Source organism: Rhinatrema bivittatum, chromosome 8 (genome assembly GCF_901001135.1).
Source record: "Rhinatrema bivittatum chromosome 8, aRhiBiv1.1, whole genome shotgun sequence".
NCBI lineage: Eukaryota > Metazoa > Chordata > Amphibia > Gymnophiona > Rhinatrematidae > Rhinatrema > Rhinatrema bivittatum.
In genome coordinates, this window is record NC_042622.1 from 184280385 (window position 1) to 184304964 (window position 24580).

General features: G+C 44.1%; 1 protein-coding gene across 3 annotated transcripts in view; it reads right to left on the reverse strand.

Annotated features, from left to right (window-relative positions):
* CAMKK1 (calcium/calmodulin dependent protein kinase kinase 1) overlaps positions 1–24580 on the reverse strand; it is a 336761-nt gene that overhangs the window by 179624 nt on the left and 132557 nt on the right. For all 3 annotated transcript variants that reach the window (XR_003858154.1, XM_029612030.1, XM_029612029.1), the window contains exon 3: positions 3439–3486. Coding sequence is in view for 2 of the 3 variants with exons in the window: in XM_029612030.1 (XP_029467890.1) it covers positions 3439–3486 (48 nt within the window). In the remaining variant the exon portion in view is untranslated. The remainder of the gene's footprint in view (positions 1–3438; positions 3487–24580) is intronic.

Sequence of the window (24580 nt, forward strand, 5' to 3'; positions counted from 1 at the left end):
GGCAATTGCTTATAAATAAGAATTTCCACTCCACGTTTTCGAGAGGAAAAAGAGGAGTACATGCACTGGCCTACCCAATCTCATTTCAGTTTTGCATGCTCAGTGTTCATCAAATGGGTCTCCTGTAAAAACACTATATGAGATTGCAAGCGCCAAAACATAGATAAACAGCTTTCCCCTTTTTATGGGGGAATGGATGCCATCCACATTCAATGAGGTGACTAACCTACTCCATTTCACACAGCAGAACGAGCATGGAGTAGTAAGGGCCAATATGGGCTCCAAAAATAGTGGAGAACTGGGGTTTCAGGACCTCCCAGCCTAAACCCCGAAACCTGTGCTATTCCGGTCTTCCCACAGCAGCTAACAGCCACAAAAAAATCCCTACTTGGTCCCTTTCCCTTGCCCCCTTGTACCTTCTCAACCCCCAACCAATCACACTCATACCCGAACCCCCCCACCCCCCCACACCTCCATGCTCCAAGGGGCACAAGGTCTCCCCACGTCCAAACCAGAAATATCTGCATGCACACGGAGGTACCCTCCCCATGGCCCCTCTCCATCGAAACAAGCTTCCCCTTAATTAACAACCCTGCTGAAACAGCCAATTATACAGTCTCGGCAGTCCAATATCAACAGGAACGGCATCTCCCAAAATCAATAGAAAATAGAAAAAGATGGTGGCAGAATTGTTGAACAACGAAGGCATCCCAATCATTGCAACCCTTTGCAATAACTGTGGGAAAACTGTGAAAAATAGCCCCTCCGCCAGTTGTTTTCTAAGCCCATGATGCGACATCCCAACATGGAGCAGTGGTTAACTCATGACACGTTATCCATAGGCAGAGATGCTAAGAATGATGTCGCTTCTTCTTTTTTTAGTAAAGAAAAGAAATTTGTTGTCATGATGGACCTGCAGTTTAGCAGGATACAGTAGTGCAAATCGAATTCCTCTTTTATGAAGTTCAGAACACATAGGAGACATTTCTCTTCTTTGCGCCGCTGTGCCCGCTGAGAAATTGTTGAATAGGAGAATATGGCTCCCCCTATATTCCACATCCTGTTGGCAGAATGCTCTAAGTAAGCGGGTCTTGTGGGACCAGTTAAGGATGCGGGCCATCACTGGACGCGGCCTACCAGAGTTGTCTCGTGGCAGGCCCACCCGACGTATGCGTCGCAGCACAGCTGGTCTTCCAGCATTGTAAGGCCTATACGCTCAGGGAGCCAGCGTTCAATGAAATGATAAAGATGCGGCGGCATCTATTTTCCTGGTCCTTGAGCCACTCCAGAATCATTTTTTTGCTGGGCGCGCAGCTCACTTACTTGCTGCTCCGACATCACGATCCGGTCCCCATGGCCTGAAAGTTGCTGTTCCGCCTGATCTAGACGCTTCGATTGCCCCTCCAGGGGCCCCTCCAGGGCTTTAATATCGTCCATGGACGCCTGTATTTTAATTAGCCTTTCATCAAGGGCCGCCAACACATCTGTTGGAGCACTCAGTAGGAACGGCTGCCAGCGTTTTCATAGATTCTGGTGCGGCCGCCATTTTGTGTGTGCTGCTCTGTCAGTCCACTGCACATCGGGTGTTTCTATGGCGCATTCCCCACCACCACGGCTCAGGATTTTGGCTGCTTGATACTGCGGGCCACCACAGGGTACTTGTCCCCGGACCGGGTTGCAAAATCGGGGCATTGGGGCGTGCCAAGCGGCGATTTTATGGAGAGGGGCCGTGGAGGTCTTACCCCAGGCTTCTGATCCTGTTACGTCATCACCGGAAGTCCCCCAGGAAACTTTAATTTTAACTTTTGCATTGGAAATGGACAGAGATCTGATATTGAAATTATTTTTCCGAAATAGATCAGCTACTTTTCTTTGAGAGAAAGAAAATGTTTTTCCTGATCTTACTAAGCAGACTCAGGCCCTGAGGAAATATTTTCTTCTATTAAAGTCTCAAGTTCTTGAATTGGGGGCCTCTTTCTTTCTTAAATTTTCCTGCAAATGTATTTTATCAGGAAAATAAATTTGTCTTTTATGAACCTGCTCAATTAAAGAGATGTTGGAGGATAAGACAAGGTCAGAGTAAGATAAGATCATTTTGGAAGGATGTATCGATCATATTATCGAATTTACTTACTAATCAGATACAGTCTGTCTCCTCATTTATGGAATATTGTTCCTTCAAGCAATTTATTTTCCTTTTTGCCTTTTTTATTTGATGTATTTATAATTATCTGGCTTGACTGGTACTTTTCAAGTATTATAAAGTTTATTTTTTGTCTGTACTATTTTGAAAATGTAAAATATAATAAAAAAAAAAGAATAAAAAAAAAGAATGCAGACTACACAATCCTTCATAAGCTTACCCTTTACTGAGCCACAAGAATGACTAAAGCTCATTTGTGTTGGCATTGCGAGGAAACTAAACGTCCCCAGAGTCCTTAAAGGAGGTTATTGAAGGTTTGAAAGGACTAGAAGTCTCTTGTGACCAGAGGATTTATAAATCTTTACATGTGACCTGCCACATCTCACCAGCAAAGGATTTCAAATACAGAGATAATAAGTGTTTAGTAAAAGGAGCTGAAATGGAAAAAAGGCCCAGCTAAGTGTCAAATACATACTATAGAAAAGTCAGTACCCAAAAATAATGCACACTTGTTTTTGCCAGTATATCTGAAGACATCACAGTGTGTCTAGTAAAGTATGGTTTAGAAAAATAGGTAATCCAGCCTGCTCTTTTGCTCCGAAATTCTATTTTGCTTCTTACTGTGCATACCACACAAGCATTAAGTCAGGTTTTTATCATTATAGCATACACAAAAATATTCAAGAATTCAGTTCACATCGCAAACTCCTGAGTTGCATCCACAGACCAAAAATTCTATTTTTTAAATGTATTTTCTGCCTTTTGTGACACTTCAAAGCAGATTACATTCAAGTACTATAGTTATTTCCCTGTCTCTAGAGGGTGCAAAAAAAAAAAAAAAAGGGGTGGGGGGTGATACTGGGCAGCCCACCACATTGTGGCGGTGCGGTTTCACCCACCACGGTGCAGCTATGCCGCACATTATCACCCCCGTAGCACCACGGGAAAAGGTTTAGTTATTTCCCGCAGTATCACAGAATAAAGAATGACTCTGAAAGTTTGCACCTGAGGCAATGGAGGAAGAAGAGACTTGCCCAAGGTCATAAGAGGGATTTGAACCCTGGCGTCCCTGGTTCTCAGCTTGTTCTAACCACTAGGCTACTCCTCTGCTCCTCACAACAAATGAACAAACAGTGAACTCTTCTTTCAATGCTTAGCAGAAGTTGAAAGGAACTCTATGGGGGGGATTTCCTGTAGACTTCAGCTGAAAGTGCATGGCTCAAAACCAACCCTAAACAAAACTTGATAAGCTTTAAATAAATAAATAAATCAATAAATAAATCAATCATCCGTACCTTGCCAATTTCACTTTGTAGCTTGTATTGGTTTAGCTGTACACAGTCCTGCAGATCAAAAGAAACAAAGGGATTGTCAGTAAACGCAAAGTACTACAAATATGAATCATCAAGCAGAACCAAAAACCTCAGGGTTTCATTCCTCAATCTCTCTACCACAGCATTCGGACTAAAGTCACCAGGCTTGAATTAGTCTAGGGGTTTTTTTTGGTACTGAGTAGTCCTGGCTCTTAAAGGTGAATTTTAAAAGCCCGACACGCGCCAAAACCGGGAGAGAGATTCGCAAATATGTTGGGCACAGTGGGGTAGATTTTATAAATTTACGCGCGCACTTTTGTTCGTGCAGCAGGCGCGAACAAAAGTGCGCTGGATTTTATAAGATACGTGCGTAGCCGCGCGTATCTTATAAAATCCAGGGTCGGCGCGCACAAGGGGGTGCACATTTGTGCAACCTGCGTGCGCTGAGCCTGGCACGCGCTGCCTGTTCCCTCCGCCTCCCCTCACCTTCCCCTCCCTTCCCCTAACCCACCCCCCCCCGGCCCTATCTAACCCCCCCCACTACCTTTGTTGGCAGATTTACGCCTGCCGAAAGCAGGTGTAAATCTGCGCGCGCCAGCGGGCTGCTGGCGCGCCATCACCCAACCCGGGGGCTGGTCCGGAGGCCTCGACCACGCCCCTGGGCCGGCACCACGCCCCGGCCCCGCCCCGAACACGCCCCCTCCCTGCCCCTTTTACGAAGCCCCGGGACTTGTGCGCGCCGGCGGCCTATGCAAAATAGGCACGCGAGTGCCCTACGCGCGCAGGGCTTTTAAAATCCGGCCCAGTGCGCGCAGAGCAGATTTAAAAAAGCCCGAGTACACACGTATCTCCTGCTACGCGCACAAACAAAAAAAGTTTAAAAAAAAAAAGGGGGGGCGTGCATTCCTGGATTTCACGATGAAACTGGCGCACAGCTAGTGCGCACCGGGTTCCCCTGCCATGTAAACCTACTGCTGCTATGGATGGCGTGAAAGTAATAAAAAAAAAAAAAGTCTAGGCACGTCAGTGGAGTTTTAAGATTTGGGGCTAACAGGGGAGAGGGGAGGCTACAGAAGTCCTATCCCTTACTGGGCTGAACTGGGAACAAATTGAAAAAACTGGTAATGGCGTTGGTGCACGCGTGATTTAAAATCCCCCCACTTGCATAGAGGTAGCAGCATACGTGCGTGTGATCAGCCCATTTTATATTATGCGCACATGTACGAGCTTATGTTATAAAATAGCTGCATCCCTGGCTGCGAGCCGGCAAACGCACGCACATTTGCACCAGTGCACCTGTTTAAAAAAAAAAAAAAAGTTACCGGCCCTGTGCTTAAATAGCCTAGAAAGTTAATAAAATACCTTTTTGGATGCAGTTAGGGTCATTAGCAGATAGCCTGGGATTGAATTCAAATTACATGCCAGGCATACGGTGAAAACGGAAGAATATTAAGAAAGGGCTTTTACTATTTTTTTCCCTTGATAAGGCTCCTAAAACATGCAATAAAAATTCAGAAGCTGAAATTCTCTGCTTTCCCTGGGAAAACTAGGCTTATAAAAACACAAGTTGGTCCATTTTTGAAGTAAGGAAAAGTATGGGATTTATTTTTCTCTATCAGGTTCCTTTACAACAAACAGGGAGGAAAGCTTTCAAACATCTGCACACGCCCCCCATATACACGTGTATATGGACGTGCAAAAATCTACTCCTGTATTTTATAACTTGCACGTGTGATATATGCAGGTTATAAAATACACACAAATGTACCCTGCAACGTGCGCATGCATGAAAAAAAAATACAAATATATATTGCACTTATCCGGGCAAGTCTTAAAAGCACTACTCATCTGGCTAAGTCAGAGAGCCAGGTGTCTTAAAAGTGTCACTTATCTGGCTCTCTGATTTAGCTGGCTATCTAGCACTTTTAAGACTTATCTGGTTAAGTAGCGGCTTTCGTGTTACTCAGCCGGATAAGTATTAACTGGACCAGATAAGTGTCACTTTCAAGATACAGTGGACCCTTGAGTTACAACCGGCTTGACATACAAACAACTTGGGTTACAACCAAAATTTTAGTTTTGAGTTACAACCAAAGTCTTGAGTTACAATCTGAATGCCGGCCAAGGCCATGTGTATCCGCTCGTGAGTGCAGTTGCTTCTAATTGGGCGTTTTTTCCTGTCAATCGTGTTTTATTTGGGCTTGATGGGTGGAACTTCTGCTCTGCTATTGCAGTGATTGGCTGCTGCTGCTGCCGATGAGGCCTGGCCATCTCAGGCGCACCCAGAGCTGCAAATGTTCACAGGAGCACATAGGCAGACCCGGTACTGCATTGCAGTAAGCAACAGCATCACTGGTGACCAAGCAAGCTTCTGTGCAGCAGCAGAAAGGGAGTGTAGCACTCAGCTGGCTACAGCAAGGTATCAGGAGGGGGAAATGAGTGTTTGGGGGCCAGAGATGTGCTCTGAGGGGGAGGGGGGAATCCTCCCTCTCCTCCCTTCCTGCAAGCCAAAGATGTCAACTTGAATGGTGAGTATGAAGGAGTTCGATTCCATGAACCCCTGAAAACTGCACAGCTGTGATGCCTCTCGTCTCATCATGCTGCAGTGAAACGCACAGCCATCTTGATTTACTAATATTTGCAACGCAAACGGAACATAACACGTAATGACGTACTTACGCACTAACGTTTAGTGAACGTGACTCCATTTTGGATTCATATTTTGTATTGTATTAATACGAACGCTGTCGCGAATGTCTAACCCGTCAATTAAATGACGAAACAATAGTCTGATCATAAGCTACACCTACTAGAGACCACGCTAGCTATTGCTTGTTCAGCAGTTTGTAAATTGTTTGTTCAGCAAAACCAGAACGCATGTGTGAAAGATAAGAGTTGTAAAGTGCATAAAAGTTTGCTCCTAAGGGGGTGTGGTATGCAGTTGTACTAAGCCGTTGTCTTAGCTGCATCTTGCTGGCAATAAAAGTCTATCTTTACGGATCAGTTGTCTGGGCCTCCTTACTGACTAGAAAGAGACGGTTACATTGGCGAGCCAGCCAGGAGGTACCGGAGACGCTATTTTAGCTCTCCAGAAGGTCCGGTAGTTTGGAGGCGGAGCAGTCCCCCAGGCATACCTGGTGAGTGGCCACCGCTGAGTTCAGCGATCAGGTTTCTGAGGGGATCGTTCCACAGAAATTCTGCCGGGACCTCTGGATTGATGATCCGGGAAGAAGGCTTTCATGACGATCGGAAGACCCCTGCAGGCGAGTATTATGGGAATCTGGAAATAAGTAAAGACTAGCTAGCTCAGGAAATAGCCCGGTCTTTTCTGGCTGACCGAGGGGGCCTTGATCACACCCCACGCAGTGTGTTAGTAGGAATTATGCTCCGAAGACCACGCGAATAATCTGTCTGGAAATAATAATCTGTCTGGAAATAATAAGTAACGTATACGACAGTGGGAATAGGTTTCTTGTTGTGTGAAAGAGAGTGAATGGCCTCGCAGTTCTAGACCGGGCGACCGCGTTCTAGTCGGGGCAATTGTGACCCTTTGTGTCTGACGGATACGGACCCCTTACCTATCCGTCTTCCCTTCCCTCCTTTGTCTGTGAACTCTATCCTAATGGGAGGGAGCGGGTCGACTCCGTTAAAAGTCATGACGGAACACTATAGTGAAGTGTTCGATGACCATAAATGTACAAAACCCGGAATGATTCAACGATGCACCCATAAGTGGCCCGGTTTCTGTGTAAATTGGCCTCCTACAGGAACCTTTAATTTCCAAACGGCCACACGGGTTCAGAAAATAGTTATACGAGAAGGGAATCCGGGTTGCCCTGAGGATATACCATACATAACCGCGTGGATCGCGGTTATTGAAAATCCTCCATCCTGGGCGAAGAAGCTAGTGGAGGGAGCCGCCCTCGTAATGGTGGCTCAAGCATGTAAGATGGGAGACCGGAAATCCCCAAACCGGAAGAGAAAGGGCAAAGCGGCCATATTGGACTCTACAGAGCATGCGTCAGCTGAGGCGGCCATATTTGTAGTACAAGGGAATCCACGGACTCCAGAAAAAAAAATTAAACCCCTGCCGCCTCCAGCATTGCCCGACGCTGAAAATATTTTGCCGCCGCCATATGCCCCTAGTTATCCCCCCACATATTCCACGCCACCAAGCCCCCCAGTCCCCTCCAATGCGCAAGCTGATCCAAGGATGGCACTAGCTCATGAAGAACGACCCGGAACGGCGACCGTAAAGGAAGAAGGCGGCGGCGAGGCATCCGTGTCAGACGGAACTCGCAGTAAGACCCAAGCCGCAGCTAGTTTGCAATTACCAATCAGGGAAACATCAACTGTTGTTCCCGTAGTCCCAACTGAAGAAAACGAGCATCGTACTACGCAAACAATAAGATTATTTACTTATATACCTTTCACATCCAGCGATCTTTTTAATTGGAAATAGCTGGGGCCATCATACGCTGAAAAGCCAGAACAGATGGTAGACTTTTTACGGGGCATTTTCGCTGCCCACAATCCTAACTGGGCTGACATCCGGCACCTAGCCTCTATTCTTTTCACCACTGAAGAACGCCGGCAAATACAATTGAACATGGAAGAGGCAGCTCGATTAGGAGCCGGATCAGACGGACGTCCCGAAGACGCAGTAAGAGACTTAGCCCCGACTGCGGATCCTAACTGGGATTTCCAGACTGCGGCAGGGCGGGAGCGCATAACCGCCTATCAGACCGCATTTCTTGAAGCTTTGAAGAAAGGGAAGCAGAAGGTTGTAAATATGGGAAAAATCAAAGACGTGGTGCAGCAGAGAGATGAATCCCCCGGAAACTTTTTGGAGCGATTAATGGACGCATATCGTCAATACAGCCCATTTGATCCTGAGGATCCCAAGTATCAATCTATCATACTGATGAGTTTCGTTAGTCAGTCCTGCCCAGACATCCGCCGGAAGTTGCAAAAGCAGGAAGGGTTCGAGGGCATGAATATCAGCCAATTAAAGGCAATGGCTGATAAAGTGTATGTAAACCGAGAACCGGATGGAGACGGCAAAGAAAAGAAAGAAACTAGAAAGTTAAGAGAACGTGTTAGTCTGTTAGCCGCAGCGTTGGAAGAAACTAATTTCGGGAACCCGTCTAGGCAGTATAACGGGTATCCCGGATTCCGAGGAAGGGGCAACCCACCCTCAAGAGGGCTGCCAAGAGGACGAGCGAATAGAGGAGGATTGGTTAGAGGTGGGAAATTGCCATTGGGAACCAACCAATGCGCATATTGTAAACAAGAAGGGCATTGGAAGTCTGAGTGTCCGGTGCGCCGGCAAGCAAAGCCGGGAGAATATGCACCGCCCAAATCCAAAGAAACAGAATGGCAGATGACGGTAGGCGAAACTTCCGGCGAGGATAGTGAAGCATGACTAGAAAGGGGAACTCTTCCTCTAGACCCCCTTGTGGAGATAAAAGTGGGGGCTGAAACGTTCAAAGGACTGTTGGATACGGGGGCTCAACGATCTGTGATGACCACAGCCATCACCACGCCTACTTCAAGAAACATCTCTATAGTTGGGGCTTCTGGAAAACCACTAACTGCTCCCTTCCTTCAGAAACGGCAAGTTACAATAGGAGGACAGTTAGTGTCCCATCAATTCCTCTACGTGCCAGGGTGCCCAGTACCTCTCATAGGAAGAGACCTCCTATGTAAATTAAGGGCTACCTTGCAAATCGAACCTACCGGTGAAATAAAGGCATCCTTTGCCGATAGTCCAGTTTCCCTGATATGTCCACTACAAGAAGAATGGAGACTACATCTCCCCGTTCTTGAACAAATCACTCTGCATCGATACGAAGGGGATACCCCTCTTAACGAACAGCGCAGACAACTGATGGATAGTGTGCCCCAAGTATGGTCCGAACAGAACCAGGGAGGAATAGCTATCGACGCTACCCCCATATGGATAGAAATGAAGCAGAATGCACAGGTGATCAATCAACCTCAATACCCCATTCCATACATGGCCAGAGAAGGAATTGAAATACATCTGCAAAGACTGTATGATTTGGGAATTCTTAGGCGAATCCGATCTGCTTGGAACACCCCTCTACTGCCCGTAAAGAAACCCGGTTCTTCTGACTACCGACCTGTACAAGATTTACGGAAAGTGAATAAGCAAGTAGCAGATCTAGTAGCCCTTGTACCAAATCCATACTCAATCTTGGCTCAAGTTTCTCCTACCTCCAAGTGGTACAGTGTCATTGACCTCAAAGATGCTTTCTTCTCCGTTCCAGTAGCAGAAGAATGCCAGAAGATCTTTGCCTTCACATGGGAAAATGCACAAACTGGAATCAAGCAGCAGTACACATGGACTCGCTTACCGCAAGGATTTAAGCACTCACCCACGATGTTCGGGGAGCAACTGGCAAAAGACTTGAAGATGTACCAAGTCACGTATGGGCCAGTCATACAGTATGTGGATGACCTTCTGTTGTTTCGTGAAACGTATCACGAATGTGCTATAGCCACACTCCACTTGTTAAAGACGTTGTACTTAAAAGGATATCGTGCAAGTAAAAAGAAGGTGCAAATTTGTGAATTGGAAGTAGAATACTTGGGATTCCGAATCCGGGAAGGTACCCGCTGCCTTGGAATATCCCGTACCAGTTCAATACGAGGTCAACCTGTACCCACTTGCAAGAAAGAGCTCCGAGCGTTCCTTGGAGCTGCAGGATACTGTAGGCTGTGGATTGCTAACTACGCTGTTATCGCCCAGTCCCTGTACGACAAGCTGCGGGGAAAGGAGGCAGAATCTCAGCCTTTTCAGTGGGAAACCCATGAACTGACAAGCTTACAACAACTGAAAGATGCCTTGGTTGAACCACCTGCACTAGGATTGCCAGATGTAATGAAACCATTCCATCTATTCGTCGATGAAAAGAAAGGCATGGCCATTGGGGTATTGACTCAAACTCTAGGCTCATGGGAGCGACCTGTTGCATATCTCTCAAAAGGAATGGACAATGTTGCAAAAGGATGGCCAGGTTGTCTAAGAAGCATTGCTGCTGCATGCTTACTAATTCCAGAAGCAGTCAAATTAACTTTTGGACAACTCTTGAATGTAACAACCCCCCACACCATTCAAGGACTGCTAGAAACCCATGGACCAAAATGGATGACTAATTCACGTCTTGTAAAATATCAAGCTCTGCTATGTGAAACTCCTGAAATCCAAATACAGGACAGCAAAAACTTGAACCCGGCCACTCTTATGCCGGCACCTGAACCCGTCGCACATGACTGTGAGGAGGTCATGACTACAATACATTCCAGCAGACCAGACTTGAGAGATCAACCATGGCAGGGAGCATGGACATTATTTACTGATGGAAGCAGCCAAGTTATTGATGGAATTCGAGTTGCTGGATATGCTATAGTTTCTGAAGACGATATTATTGAAGCTGAGCCCCTACCACCTGGGACATCAGCCCAAAAAGCTGAACTAATCGCTCTCACCCGAGCTTTACAATTGGCAGAAGGACAGACTGTGAATATTTATACAGATTCCAAATATGCTTTCCTCACAATCCAGGTACATGGAGCCCTATATAAGGAGCGAGGGTTCCTAACAGCCGAAGGAAAGCAATTGGCCAATGCATCTGAAATACATCAATTACTAGATGCTGTGTGGGCACCACAAAAGGTAGCTGTCATGCATTGTAAAGCCCATACCGGAAAGTCAGATCCCGTTGCAAAAGGAAACCAATGGGCAGATAAAACAGCAAAAGAAGCAGCCCGTGCACATTTATTATCAATCCCAACTACAACATGTCCACTTCTACAATTCCCAACAGAAACTCCCACCTATTCAACAGAGGAGAATGACTGGGCACAGGCTGAACAGATCCACCATCACAATGGCTGGTGGATTCTGCAAGATAACAGAATATGGATTCCAGAAACATTAGCTTGGACTATTGTCAAGGAAGCACATAACAAAACCCATCTCGGACGAGATGCACTGGTAAAGTTGCTGGGAAAGACGTATTACATCAATAAAATAATCCAACTAACAAAACACGCAATCAGCCAATGTGTCACATGTGCTAAAAATAATCCCAGAAGTGGACCTGGTCCATCACCTGGACACATTTTAAGAGGAACTACACCTTTCCAAGTTTGCCAAATTGACTTTACTCACATGACTCCGTCCAAAGGTTACAAAGCAATGCTGGTGGCTGTCTGCACCTATACCGGATGGATCGAAGCCACACCAACACGAACTGAAACCTCCAAAGAAGTTGCGTCCTTGCTCCTTCACCAAATCTTACCACGCTACGGATTACCAAGACAAATCAATTCAGACAATGGACCAGCATTCACCAGCGATGTTATCCAAAGACTAAGTAAAATCCTCGGTATCACATGGCATCTGCACTGCGCATGGCGACCGCAGAGCAGTGGATCTGTTGAACGGGCTAACAGAACACTGAAGAATCAGATAGCTAAACTATGTCAAGAAACAAAGACCAAATGGCCAGACATCCTACCCTTAGCCTTGCTACATCTCAGATGCAGTCCAAAACGATCAGGGCTAACACCGTATGAGATGATGTATGCAAGACCTCCACCTCTCCCTTCTTTTCCCGAATCATTGCAGATACAAGGGGAGTTGTCACTAAGTAATCAGCTCAAAGGACTATATAACACAGTCATTGCAATTCAGGACTATACATGTGACGTTGAACCGCTAGTTTTGTTGACCCCAATTCATCCATTCCAAGTTGGAAATTCTGTATGGATGAAGGACTGGGATGAATCCGATTTCCTTAAACCACGTTGGAAGGGTCCATACACAGTACTACTCACCACTCCTACTGCTGTAAAGGTCTCTGGATGTCCTTCCTGGATTCACTGGACTCGCCTAAAACCTGCTGCCTCCAATTGGCAGGTCTCCAGGATTGGAGACCACAAGTTAAGATTCACTCAAAACAGGCAACAAGATAGTCCAGATTAGATGATTATAGTACTTTGCTAAAGAGTACTAACATATACATTTTTTCTTCCTTTCAGAATTAATCTACTGAACTACTTACAACTCAAGTCCAACGTGTTCACCCTCAACTTTCGGCTATGACAACCAGACTACTACTAGTTATTCTACTAATTTCCTGTTCTACAGCTACATCTCTTGTTCTACCTCTAAGCAAAAACTGCACTGAATGTGTCAAGTTAATCCATACTACTACTCCAGATGGATTCCAGATTGTCTCTACCATTATACACCAATCTCAGCCACCTGACTCATGTGCAACTCAGCCTGCGTGCTCATTAAATACTACTCAAGGATACCAATCTTTTCACCGGTGCCTACAAAATGACAAGGTCATTTGTCATACACCTACAACTCCCAAGTACTATAACATCACCCTGACCGCCGGATTACCAAAGAGCTATACCTCAACCATCGTTCCGGAAGGAAAAGGCATCCTGTACTACATCAACTCGACCAAAGTCCTTATTGGAGGAGAATCTACTGCCACCATTACTTTCAACGCCTGTGAAGCCATTGGAAAGCACCCGAACGCCCTCCACTGCGGATCCAAAGCCTGGAAACAGGCCTATGCTCACAACCATAAGTACCTTTGCCCTTACAATCGGGTGGCCAATCCATCTCAATGGCTACCCTGTCAAGGAGACTTAAATTTATCAGGATGGGCTCTGGTATGTGACTATACAGGAGGAGGATATCATGGTTGCCATGGAATTGGCCGGTTAACTGCAGTAGCTGGTAATACCATGTCCATACAATGGCCCATACGGGGTGAAGGATATCCCTGGCAAGATACTTGGGGCTTTGGAATCGATGGAACAGGGAAAGACCCCATGACCTATATAACAATTACCCAACGTCGAGACAAACCTCGACCAATCATTCATCAGACTACTGTAGTGGGCTATCAGTCCTTCTTTGATGAAATATCCCACGTATCAGAAGAATTGAAAAAACATGCATTCTCCAATCAAGCAAAGAATATGTTTGTCAATCTGGCTGAGAATATAGCTCTCTCTCTCGAAGTTAAAAATTGTTTTGTCTGCGGAGGAACGCACACTGGAGAACAATGGCCATGGGAAGCTAAAGAGGTCTTCCAAACTGATCTCAATCAATTGAACACGACAATAACTTACAAACGGAAACCTCACCCATATGAATGGGCTCTCCAAACAGATGTCATTGGCAGACATTGCATATCTCGACAACATTCCCGAGTATATATTACCTCTGTTGGTAATTCCCCATGTACGGGGGTGCTTACTGCTAACCTAACTAAACAAACCTGGTGGCAAACTGAGAATTTGACAATGCCCACCACCATGTGGACTGAAGCAGTCCTCAACAAAACATGGACTAATGCTGGAGTGCCAACCACCCTCTTCGCTGCACCAGACGGCTATTACTTCGTTTGTGGCCGCCGAGCATATGAATTACTCCCGCTCAACTGGTATGGCACCTGTTTCCTAGCCACCATACGACCAAGTTTCTTTCTCTTACCAATCACAGCGGGTGAAACATTGGGTGTACCTGTCTATAGCCCTATGAAGCCAAACAAACGTCGCAGAAGTCCTAAAGTTTCTATTGGTGATTGGAAAGATCAGGAGTGGCCCCCTGAGCGAATTGTACAATACTACGGCCCTGCCACATGGGCTGAAGATGGATCCTATGGATATAGAACTCCAATCTACATGTTAAATCGCATCATTCGCTTACAAGCAGTACTAGAACTCCTGACCAACGACTCTGCTATGGCACTCAATATCTTGGCCAAACAAAACACCAAGATAATAACAGCTGTCTACCAAAATCGTTTAGCCTTGGACTACCTCCTAGCACAAGAAGGTGGTGTCTGTGGCAAATTTAATCTCTCCAATTGTTGTTTGCAGATCGATGATAAGAGCAAAGTTATCGAGGAGATTACTGATCGCATGATCCGATTAGCTCATGTCCCTGTGCAAACATGGACCGGTATCCTTGATTGGACTTCCTCACTACCAAATTGGCTTACTTCAATCCCCGGATTGAAGGACATCTTCATTCCTCTTTTATTTTTTATTCTAACTTGCATTCTGTTCCCTCTTTGTTTACCTCTTATTTTCAGAAATCTACGATCTATGATTGAAACCATTGCTGATCGCAGAGCTGCAGCTCATATTATGATGATCAATAAGTATGTGTCGATTTCTACTTTCCCTGATTCTGATGCATCTGACTCTGATGATATCTCTTTTGATTCTGATAATGATTATTTTGATACTAAACTCTAAAACCACCTAATCCACCGACAGGACCACTTTTGTTACTAGGGAAAGCTGGGCTACAAAGGGGGTTGACGCCATTAGGGCCCATCCGTCTCAAACCCGTGAAGTAACCAACGACCTAGTAACATTTTAGGGTCCACCTTAACAGTTATTAGTATTGATTTTTGCTTCTCTTTTCAGTTACTTAACAGCTGCAAGTGATACTTCCACTATCCATCGGCGTTGAAGTATCAAAGGGGGGAATGAAGGAGTTCGATTCCATGAACCCCTGAAAACTGCACAGCTGTGATGCCTCTCGTCTCATCATGCTGCAGTGAAACGCACAGCCATCTTGATTTACTAATATTTGCAACGCAAACGGAACATAACACGTAATGACGTACTTACGCACTAACGTTTAGTGAACGTGACTCCATTTTGGATTCATATTTTGTATTGTATTAATACGAACGCTGTCGCGAATGTCTAACCCGTCAATTAAATGACGAAACAATAGTCTGATCATAAGCTACACCTACTAGAGACCACGCTAGCTATTGCTTGTTCAGCAGTTTGTAAATTGTTTGTTCAGCAAAACCAGAACGCATGTGTGAAAGATAAGAGTTGTAAAGTGCATAAAAGTTTGCTCCTAAGGGGGCGTGGTATGCAGTTGTACTAAGCCGTTGTCTTAGCTGCATCTTGCTGGCAATAAAAGTCTATCTTTACGGATCAGTTGTCTGGGCCTCCTTACTGACTAGAAAGAGACGGTTACAAGTACAGTATGAAATTGTTGTTTCTGGTAGGCTAGGCGCATTTTATAACTTTTTGGTGAGTACACTAGGAAAATTATAGGTGTATCTGGTAATTACGCACATTTAACCTTTTTTTTTTATTATGAAAACAAGCCATTAAGCCCGTTAAAACGGGCTACATTACATTTTTTTTTAGTCCATTTTCAAACACAGCCCCCCCTTCTCCTCCCCTCCTCCCCTCACCTTCCTTCCCTCTCCTCTCCTCCCCAACTCTCACCACTGAGTTCACAGCTCCTCCCCGCCCCTCACTCTCACCCTCCCTCCCTACTGAGTTCGCTGCTCCTGGCCGCCCCCCTCCCCTCCGAGTTCGCTGCTCCTCGCTGCTGCCGCCTCCCTCCCTCACCACCAAGTTTGCCGCTCCTCGCTGCTGCCGCCTCCCTCTCTCACCACCGAGTTCGCTGCTCCTCCCTCACCACAGAGTTTGCCGCCGCTCCTCGCTGTCGCCACCGCCGCTTCTCACCACCGATAGTACTCCTTACCGCCACCATGTTTTTTAACAGCTGACGCTCCGCTTGACCGACGTGCTCGCCCGTACATGCGCGGTAGAGCTGCTCTCTACTGCGCATTTGTGGCACGTCGGTCAAGCTTCATTTATTAGGTTGATGTTAAGTAAGGGGTGCTTTGGGAGGTTCGGAACGCATTATGGGTATTTCCATTATTTAAACACGTGCAGATTTACTTGCAAACCCTTACGAGCGTATGCTTGAGATATATGAAATATCATATATGTGAGTATGTGCTATTTACAGATGCACAACTTTTGAAAATTCACCTTTAAGTCTGAAGGTCTGGATGCAAAGGCAAAGTAACCATACTTCTGTAGGAAACAATACAGGTAATAAAAAGAAATGGGCTTTCACTGTGATGGTTCTGAATACAGCTCTCAAAAAATCGTTTGATATTAATAAGCCTACAGTTACCACAGGTATATAATTTACTAGCATAACCTGCTCTCAAGAGCAATAAATTGGTCATCAGTAGTTCAGGTGACAAAAAGCAAACAAAAAACCCCCCCAACAAACAAACAAATCCACAGTATCATGTCAAGACTGTCGCAAAATAGTACTTTGGTCCCAGAGCTCAATAGGGGTGTACGTGTGAAAAGAAAATCATTGTGTTTTCTCTTCTATTTCGTTTTGTCGTTTTAGTGCATGCTAACCAGACACAATGAAGCATTGTTTTGTGTATCATGTCAGAAGGGAATATAAATTTCACTATCATCTTAAAACAGCACATCCCTAGTGCTAAAGCAAGCTCCATCAGGTACTAGCAAAACTGACAGTTTCACATGGACATGGCTACATTGTGCTGCCTGCAAGGCATGGGGCAACCTGCACACATCAGTAGTTACAAGCAGACGCAATGGGACTGGGAGTTTGGTTCCACATGGGAATTTGATCTGCTATGGGTAGCTGTATATAAAATGGATGCTGGAGAGAGAAGCTGGGCCTTTTAGGTCTTTATCCGCCATCATGTACTATGTTATGTGGAGTCAGGTGACGAGAAGCCAACACTCATTGCTTGATATGAACATCGCTTGACAAAATGCCTTGGCAGCACTATTTAAATAACTAAAAACATATCCTCCAATGGCCTTAAGCATGTGTGTTGTGACACCAAAGGACGACCACCAACAGCTGAGACAGCAGAAAAATGGTATACTGTTGCACTGTGTTCATTTGGCCGTATTGGGAGAAGAAAAACTGATACTTCACGCATATCCAGCATAGCTCTCTGCTTCAATGGCAGGGGAGAAGAAAAACAACCAATAAGAGCTGAATAACATAGTCTGGGTAAAACAAATAAGCATGGGTGTAGCTTGCTTATTGCGGCGGTTACTACCCCTACCTAATCAAACTTGATATTTCACTTGGATGCAGCTCCATCACTGCTCTCTACATTAATGGTGGGGGTGGAAGGGAAATAGAACCAAAGAGCTAAGAGAAACAGATAAGTATGAGAAAAAAAAATGTGTGAAGCTTGCTAGGCAGACTGGATGGGCCGTTTGGTCTTCTTCTGCCGTCATTTCTATGTTTCTATGTTAGATTTTTGGGCAGGATTTCCTGTTGCATTTACGCAGTATGGATTCTTCGCATGCAAGTGATCCAGTCAGACAAGAAAAAAAAAAAGTTTGTGGTCTGCCTTTGACAACAATACAGAGGGTTGAAAGCATATTGAACTGCAGGCCTCTATTTACAAATGCGAAACAAAAAATGATTGTATTAGAAGTTCCAGGAATGCTCGATCTTCCTTGACATCAAGAAACCACAGACAGAATCTGGCAGCATTTTCAGAGGGTCGTTTTCAAAGCCATTTCTATGGGCAAAAATGGTGCCTTAGCCACAGAATGGGTCCACCCTATGTGCATGTGTAAAAGTACACGAATAGGGCCCTGTGCGTGTGGCATGAAAAGGCGGAGGGGCTGGGGAAGGGTTTGCACCTACATGCCTACTTTGGAATTTTCAAAAGCAGGTGCAAAAGTTCTCTCTGAAAAACTACCCGTACAAGTTAACCGGTATAACTTTGTTCGCAGGTGCTTTTTTTCCCCTCCATTAATTTTCTTAGGAAAAGCTTACGCGTACTTTCCCTCTGAAAATTAGCGTAAAGTCCGTAGGCAACTGAAGCAGAGTTAGGCCCCTCCCCTCTTTCAGCTCTGTGGAAGATTCAGGGCCTGATTCTTGGACAGATTTAAGAAGGATAATGGGACACAGCCAGCATGGATTTACCCAAGGGAAGTCTTGCCTCACAAACCTGCTACATTTTTTTTTTCCGAAGGGGTGAATAAGCATGTGGTTAAAGGTGAGCCGGTAGATGTGGTGTATTTGGATTTTCAGAAAGTGTTTGATAAAGTCCCCCATGCGAAAATTAAAAAGTCATGGGATTTATTTACTATTTTTATAAACAGTTGTTTTGTTATCACAATGGTTTACAGCAAAGATAAAACATTTTAAAATATTAAAATCACTTAAAATCATAAGTTTACATTAAAATTATTGGTAACAAAACCTAGTAAATAAAAATTTATGACAATTCAAACATTTCTTAGTTTAAAACTAATACAGTAATAAACGGCCTCATTCATTTAAAATTTTCAATTTAATTTTCTTTCCTTCCATTATCATATTTCCGATAGCTCTCTCAATTTAGATTAATGGTCTCATAGGCATGTTTGAACAGCCAGGTTTTCAGATTTTTCTTAAATCCCAATCTCTTTGAAGTCTTAATTTACAAGGTAGAGAGTTCGATAATTAAGGCTCTGTAATCAATATGACTCTTTCCCTTACCTCAATTAAGTGTGCAGTTCATACAGATGGAATATTTAGGAGACCTTTGATCGCAGATCTTAGGTTTCATCGCGGAGTATAAAGATTCAAAGAGGCATTCAACCATTCTGTTTTTTTGTTATTAATCGCTTTCTGTAATAAGCATAGTAATTGAATTGTATTCTGAATTTTACAGGTAACCAACGAAGAGCTAGGAGACACACGCACAAGCCCTATACGAGACAATGTACTTTTGTCGATTGCAAACTGGTTAAAAGGCAGGAAACAGATAGGATTAAATGGTCAATTTTCTCAGTGGAGAGAAGTAAATAGTGGAGTGCCTCAGAGATCTGTAGTTTGGTGTTTTTAATATATTTATAAATGATTGGAAAGTGAAACGACGAGCAAGTGTTCAGATATATATTTATTCAGAGTAGCTAAATCACAAGAGGATTGTGATAAATTGCAGGAGGACCTTGCGAGACTGGAAGATGTGTCCAGATGGCAGATGAAATTTAATGTGGACAAGTGCAAGGTATCGCATATAGGGAAAAATAATCCCTGCAGTAGTTACACGATGTTAGGTTCCATATTAGGAGTTACCACCCAGGAAAGAGATCTAGGCGTCATAGTGGATAATACATTGAAATCGTCGGCTCAGTGTACTGCAGCAGTCAAGAAAGCAAACAATGTTAGGAAACATTAGGAAGGGAATGGTGAATAAAATGGAAAATGTCATAACGCCTCTGTATCGCTCCATGGTGAGACCACACTTTGAATACTGTGCACAATTCTGGTTGCCGCATCTCAAAGAAGATGTAGTTGCGCTGGAGCAAGTATAGAGAAGGGTGACCAAAACAATAAAGGGGATGGAAAGGCTCCCTATGAGGAAAGGCTAAAGGAGGATAGGGCTGTTCAGCTTGGAGAAGACACACCTGATGGGAGATTTTATAGAGTTCTACAAAATCATGAAAGGACTTGAATGGGTATATGTGAAACATGTATTCTTCAGGTAATAGAAAGACTAGGGGGCATTTCATGAAGTTAACAAGTAGCACATTTAAAACAGAGAAAATTCTCACTCAGTGCACAATTAAGCTCTGGATTTTGTTGCCAGAGGATGTAGTTAAGGTAGCTGGTGTAGATGGGTTTAAAATGTTTTGGAAACATTCCTGGAGGAGAAGTCCATAAACTGCTATCAATCAATAGGGAAGAGCCATTGCTTATTGACATTAGTAGTATGGGATCTATTTAATGTTTGGTTACTTGCCAGGTACTTGTGACTTGGATTGGCCACTGTTGGAGACAGGATACTGGGCTTAATGGACCCTTGGTCTGACCCAGTATGGCAGTTCTTATGTTCTTATGCAAATTAGAAAAATATAACATTTCACACAGTAATAAAAGCACAAAAACACAAATTGATGTAAAGCCATTTTACATGCAATAATGCCCTGTTTTTTTCAGGCCTTATTTGTTATGTATATTTAAAAATAAATACCATGAAAATGCAGCAGAATCAAGGCACAATGATTTTGTCCAAATAAACGATATATCTGAACAAACCTTTTTGCCGTTAGACAGCCCTCATCCCCTCTCCAAAACGAGTCTGCAGGGCTTTCCAAACCTGTCCTGGGGACCCCACAGCCAGTCGGGTTTTCAGGATAGCCACAATGAATATGCATGAGATACATTTGCATACCTCAGAGACTCCGTATATGCAAAATTATCTCCTGCATATTCATTGTGGAGATCCTGAAAACCCGACTGGCTGTGGGGTCCCCAGGACAGATTTGGGAAGCCCTGGCTTTAAAGTAAAGACAGGACACCTAGATGCCAAAACATGCAGTACAGCTTTAAAAAGTTGAGACGATAAAAAGAAACATATTTCTAAGGAGAAATCATTTATTAAGCAAGATATGTAGGCTCTGAATGCTGCTGACAAATACTTGTGTTTTTCAGGTTTCCATTTCCATTTATTCTTACATCCTGCCAAATCCAATCCCAGAAGGCTGCCCAAGGCGGATTACAACAATCAAAAATATATTATGTATGATGCTATGTAATGTAAAAGCACAAAATGAAAAATTTTAGTTTACAGAACAATATAAATAATCCCACCCAACAAAATAAAAAAAAATCCTACCCACATAGCTATTTCACAAACCTTCCGAAGCTCGCAAATGCTCAAATATTCCACTGAATAGTCACCTCCAACCCCACCTCCTTGAAAAACATAACAGATCCCACCTAACATTAGATTTAGAATAAAAGAACATGCCATACTGGGTCAGACCGAGGGTCCATCAAGCCCAGCATCCTGTTTCCAACAGTGGCCAATCCAGGCTATAAGTACCTGGCAAGTACCCAAACACTAAGTCTAGTCCATGCTACTGTTGCTAGTAATAGCAGTGACTATTTTCTAAGTCAACTTGACTAATAGCAGGTAATTGACTTCTCCAGGAACTTATCCAAACATTTTTTAAACCCAGCTACACTAACTGCACTAACCACATCCCCTGGCAACAAATTCCAGAGTTAATTGTGCGTTGAGTGAAAAAGAACTCTCAGATTAGTTTTAAATGTGCTACATGCTAACTTCATGGAGTGCCTACTAGTCCTTCTACTATCCGAAAGAGTAAATAACCGATTCACATTTACCTGTTCTAGACCTCTCATGATTTTAAACCCCTCTATCCATCCCCCCTCAGTAGTCTTCTCCAAGCTGAACACAGTCCTAACCTCTTCAGTCTTTCCTCATAGGGGAGCTGTTCCATCCCCTTTATCATTTTGGTCGCCCTTCTCTGTGCCTTCTCCATCACAACTATATCTTTTTTTGAGATGCAGCAACCAGAATTGTATACATTATTCAAGGTGTGGTCTCACCATGGAGCATTATGACATTTTCAGTTTTATTCACCATTCCCTTCCTAATAATTCCTAACATTGTTTTGCCTTTTTGACTGCCGCAGCACACTGAACCGACGATTTCAATGTATTATCCACTATGATGCCTATAGACCTCTTTCCTGGGTGGTAGATCCTACTATGGAACCTAACTATAGCATGGATTATTTTTCCCTATATTCATCACCTTGCACTTATCCACATTAGATTTCATCTGCCATTTGGATGCCCAATTTTCCAGTCTCACAAGGTCCTCCTGCAATTTATCACAATCTTCTTGTGATTTATCTACTCTGAGTAATTTTGTACCATCTGCAAATTTGATTACCTCACTCGTCATATTCCTTTCCAGATCATTTATAAATATATTGAAAACCACAGGTCTCAGTATAGATCCTTGAGGCACACCACTGCCCACCCCCCTCCACTGAGAAAATTGTCCATTTAATCCTACTCTCGTTTCCTGTCTTTTAAACAGTTTGTAATCCACGAAAGGACATAGTCACCTATCCCATTACTTTTTACTTTTCCTAGAAGCCTCTCATGAGGAAATTTGTCAAACACCTTCTGAAAATCCAAATACACTACATCTACCGGTTCACCTTTATCTACATGTTTATTAAGCCCTTCAAAAAAGTGAAGCAGATTTGTGAGGCAAGACTTGCCTTGGGTAAAGCTATGCTGACTGTTCCATTAAACCATGACTTTCTATATCTTCTGTGATTTTGATCTTTAGAACACTTTTCACTATTTTTCCCGGCACTGAAGTCAGATTAACTGGTTTGTAGTTTCCTAGATTGCCTCTGGAGCCCTTTTTAAATATTGGTGTTACATTAGCCACGCTCCAGTCTTCAGGTACAATGGATGATTTTAATGAAAGGTCATACATTTTTACTAATAGATCTGAAATTTCATTTTTGAGTTCCTTCAGAATCCTGGGGTGTATACAACCTGGTTCAGGTGATTTACTACTCTTCAGTTTGTCAATCAGGCCTACCACATCATCTAGGTTCGCCGTGATTTGGATTCAGTCCATGAAAACCTTCTCCGGAACGGGTATCTCCCCAACATCCTCTTCAGTAAACACCGAAGCAAAGAAATCATTTAATCTTTCCGTGATGGCCTTATCTTCTCTAAGTGCCCCTTTAATCCCTCCATGATCTAACAGTCCAACTGACTCCCTCGCAGGCTTTCTACTTCGGATATAAATTTTTTTTTACCGTGAGTTTTTGCCTCAACGGCCAACTTCTTTTCGAATTCTCTCTTAGCCTGTCTTATCAATGTCTTACATTTAACTTGCCAACGCTTATGCTTTATCCTATTTTCTTTGTTGGTGCCTTCTTCCAATTTTTGAATAAAGATCTTTTGGCTAAAATAACCTCTTTCACCTCACCTTTTAACCATGCCGGTAATCATTTTGCCTTCGTTCCACCTTTCTAAATGTGTGGAATACATCTGGACTGCTTCTAGGATGGTTTTTTGTTTGCTTGTTTTTTAAATGTCCACACCTCTTGCACACTGTTTACCTTTGTAGCTGCTCCTTTCAGTTTTTTCCTAACTATTCTTCTCATTTTATCAAAGTTTCCCTTTTCAAAGTTTAGCACTAGAGTCATGGATTTGCTTACTGTCCCCCTTCCAGTCATTAATTGAAATAGCAAATGTTACTTACCTGTAACAGATGTTCTCACAGGACAGCAGGATGTTAGTCCTCACATATGGGTGACATCATCAGGATGGAGCCCAATCACGGAAAACTTCTGACAAAGTTTCCAGAACTTTGACTGGCCCCTACTGGGCATGCCCAGCATGGCACTAACCCTGCAGCCAGCAGGGGACCCCCTTCAGTCTTATTTGAAAGCTACAGGCAGTGCCGAAAAATAAAATAAAACGTTATGAACCCAACACCGCGGGGCGGAGGGCGGGTTTCGTGAGGACTAACATCCTGCTGTCCTGTGAGAACACCTGTTACAGGTTAGCAACATTTGCTTTCTCACAGGACAAGCAGGATGGTAGTCCTCACATATGGGTGAGTACCGAGCTGAGGATGTCCGAACATGCACCAAATGTACCCAACGGCATGCAACAGGCACAACAACTGGGGTGGAATTTGGTAGAGGGCATCCTGAACCCCACCGGGCAGGCGGAAGGGTGTAGGTACGTCACGTTGGAAATAAGTTACGCAGGACAGACTGGCCAAAGATGGAATCTTGTCTTCCGGCTTTGTCCAAGCAATAGTGGGCTGCGAAAGTGTGGAGAGAACTCCAGGTGGCAGCTCTGCAAATGTCAGGGAAGCGGCACCGATCGTAGGTGTGCTACTGAAGTCGCCATGGCCCTCACAGAGTGTGCTTTAACACGGTCTTGAAAAGGAATGCCTGCTTGCTGATAGCAAAAAGATATGCAGTCCGCCAACCAGGAGGAGAGAGTCTGCTTACCCACAGGTTGCCTTAATTTGTTGGGATGGAAAGAGATGAATAACTGAGTGCTCTTCCTGTGGGCAACTGTACGGTCTAGGTAGAACGCTAGAGCCTGTTTACAGTCAAGGGTATGCAGAGCCTGTTCCCCTGGATTGGAATGGGGCCTGGGAAAGAAGGTAGGCAGTATGATGGATTGATTAATGTGAAACTCCGAAACTACCTTAGGTAAAAATTTAGGGTGAGTGCGGAGTACCGCCCGGTCCTGCAGGAGTTTAGTGTAAGGCGGATAGGTAACTAGGGCCTGTAACTCACTAATCCTGCGAGCTGAAGTGATAGCCAAAAGGAAAATAACTTTCCATGTGAGATATTTTAGGTCACAGGAGTGAAGAGGCTCGAATGGTGGTTTCATGAGCAGACCAAGAACCAGATTAAG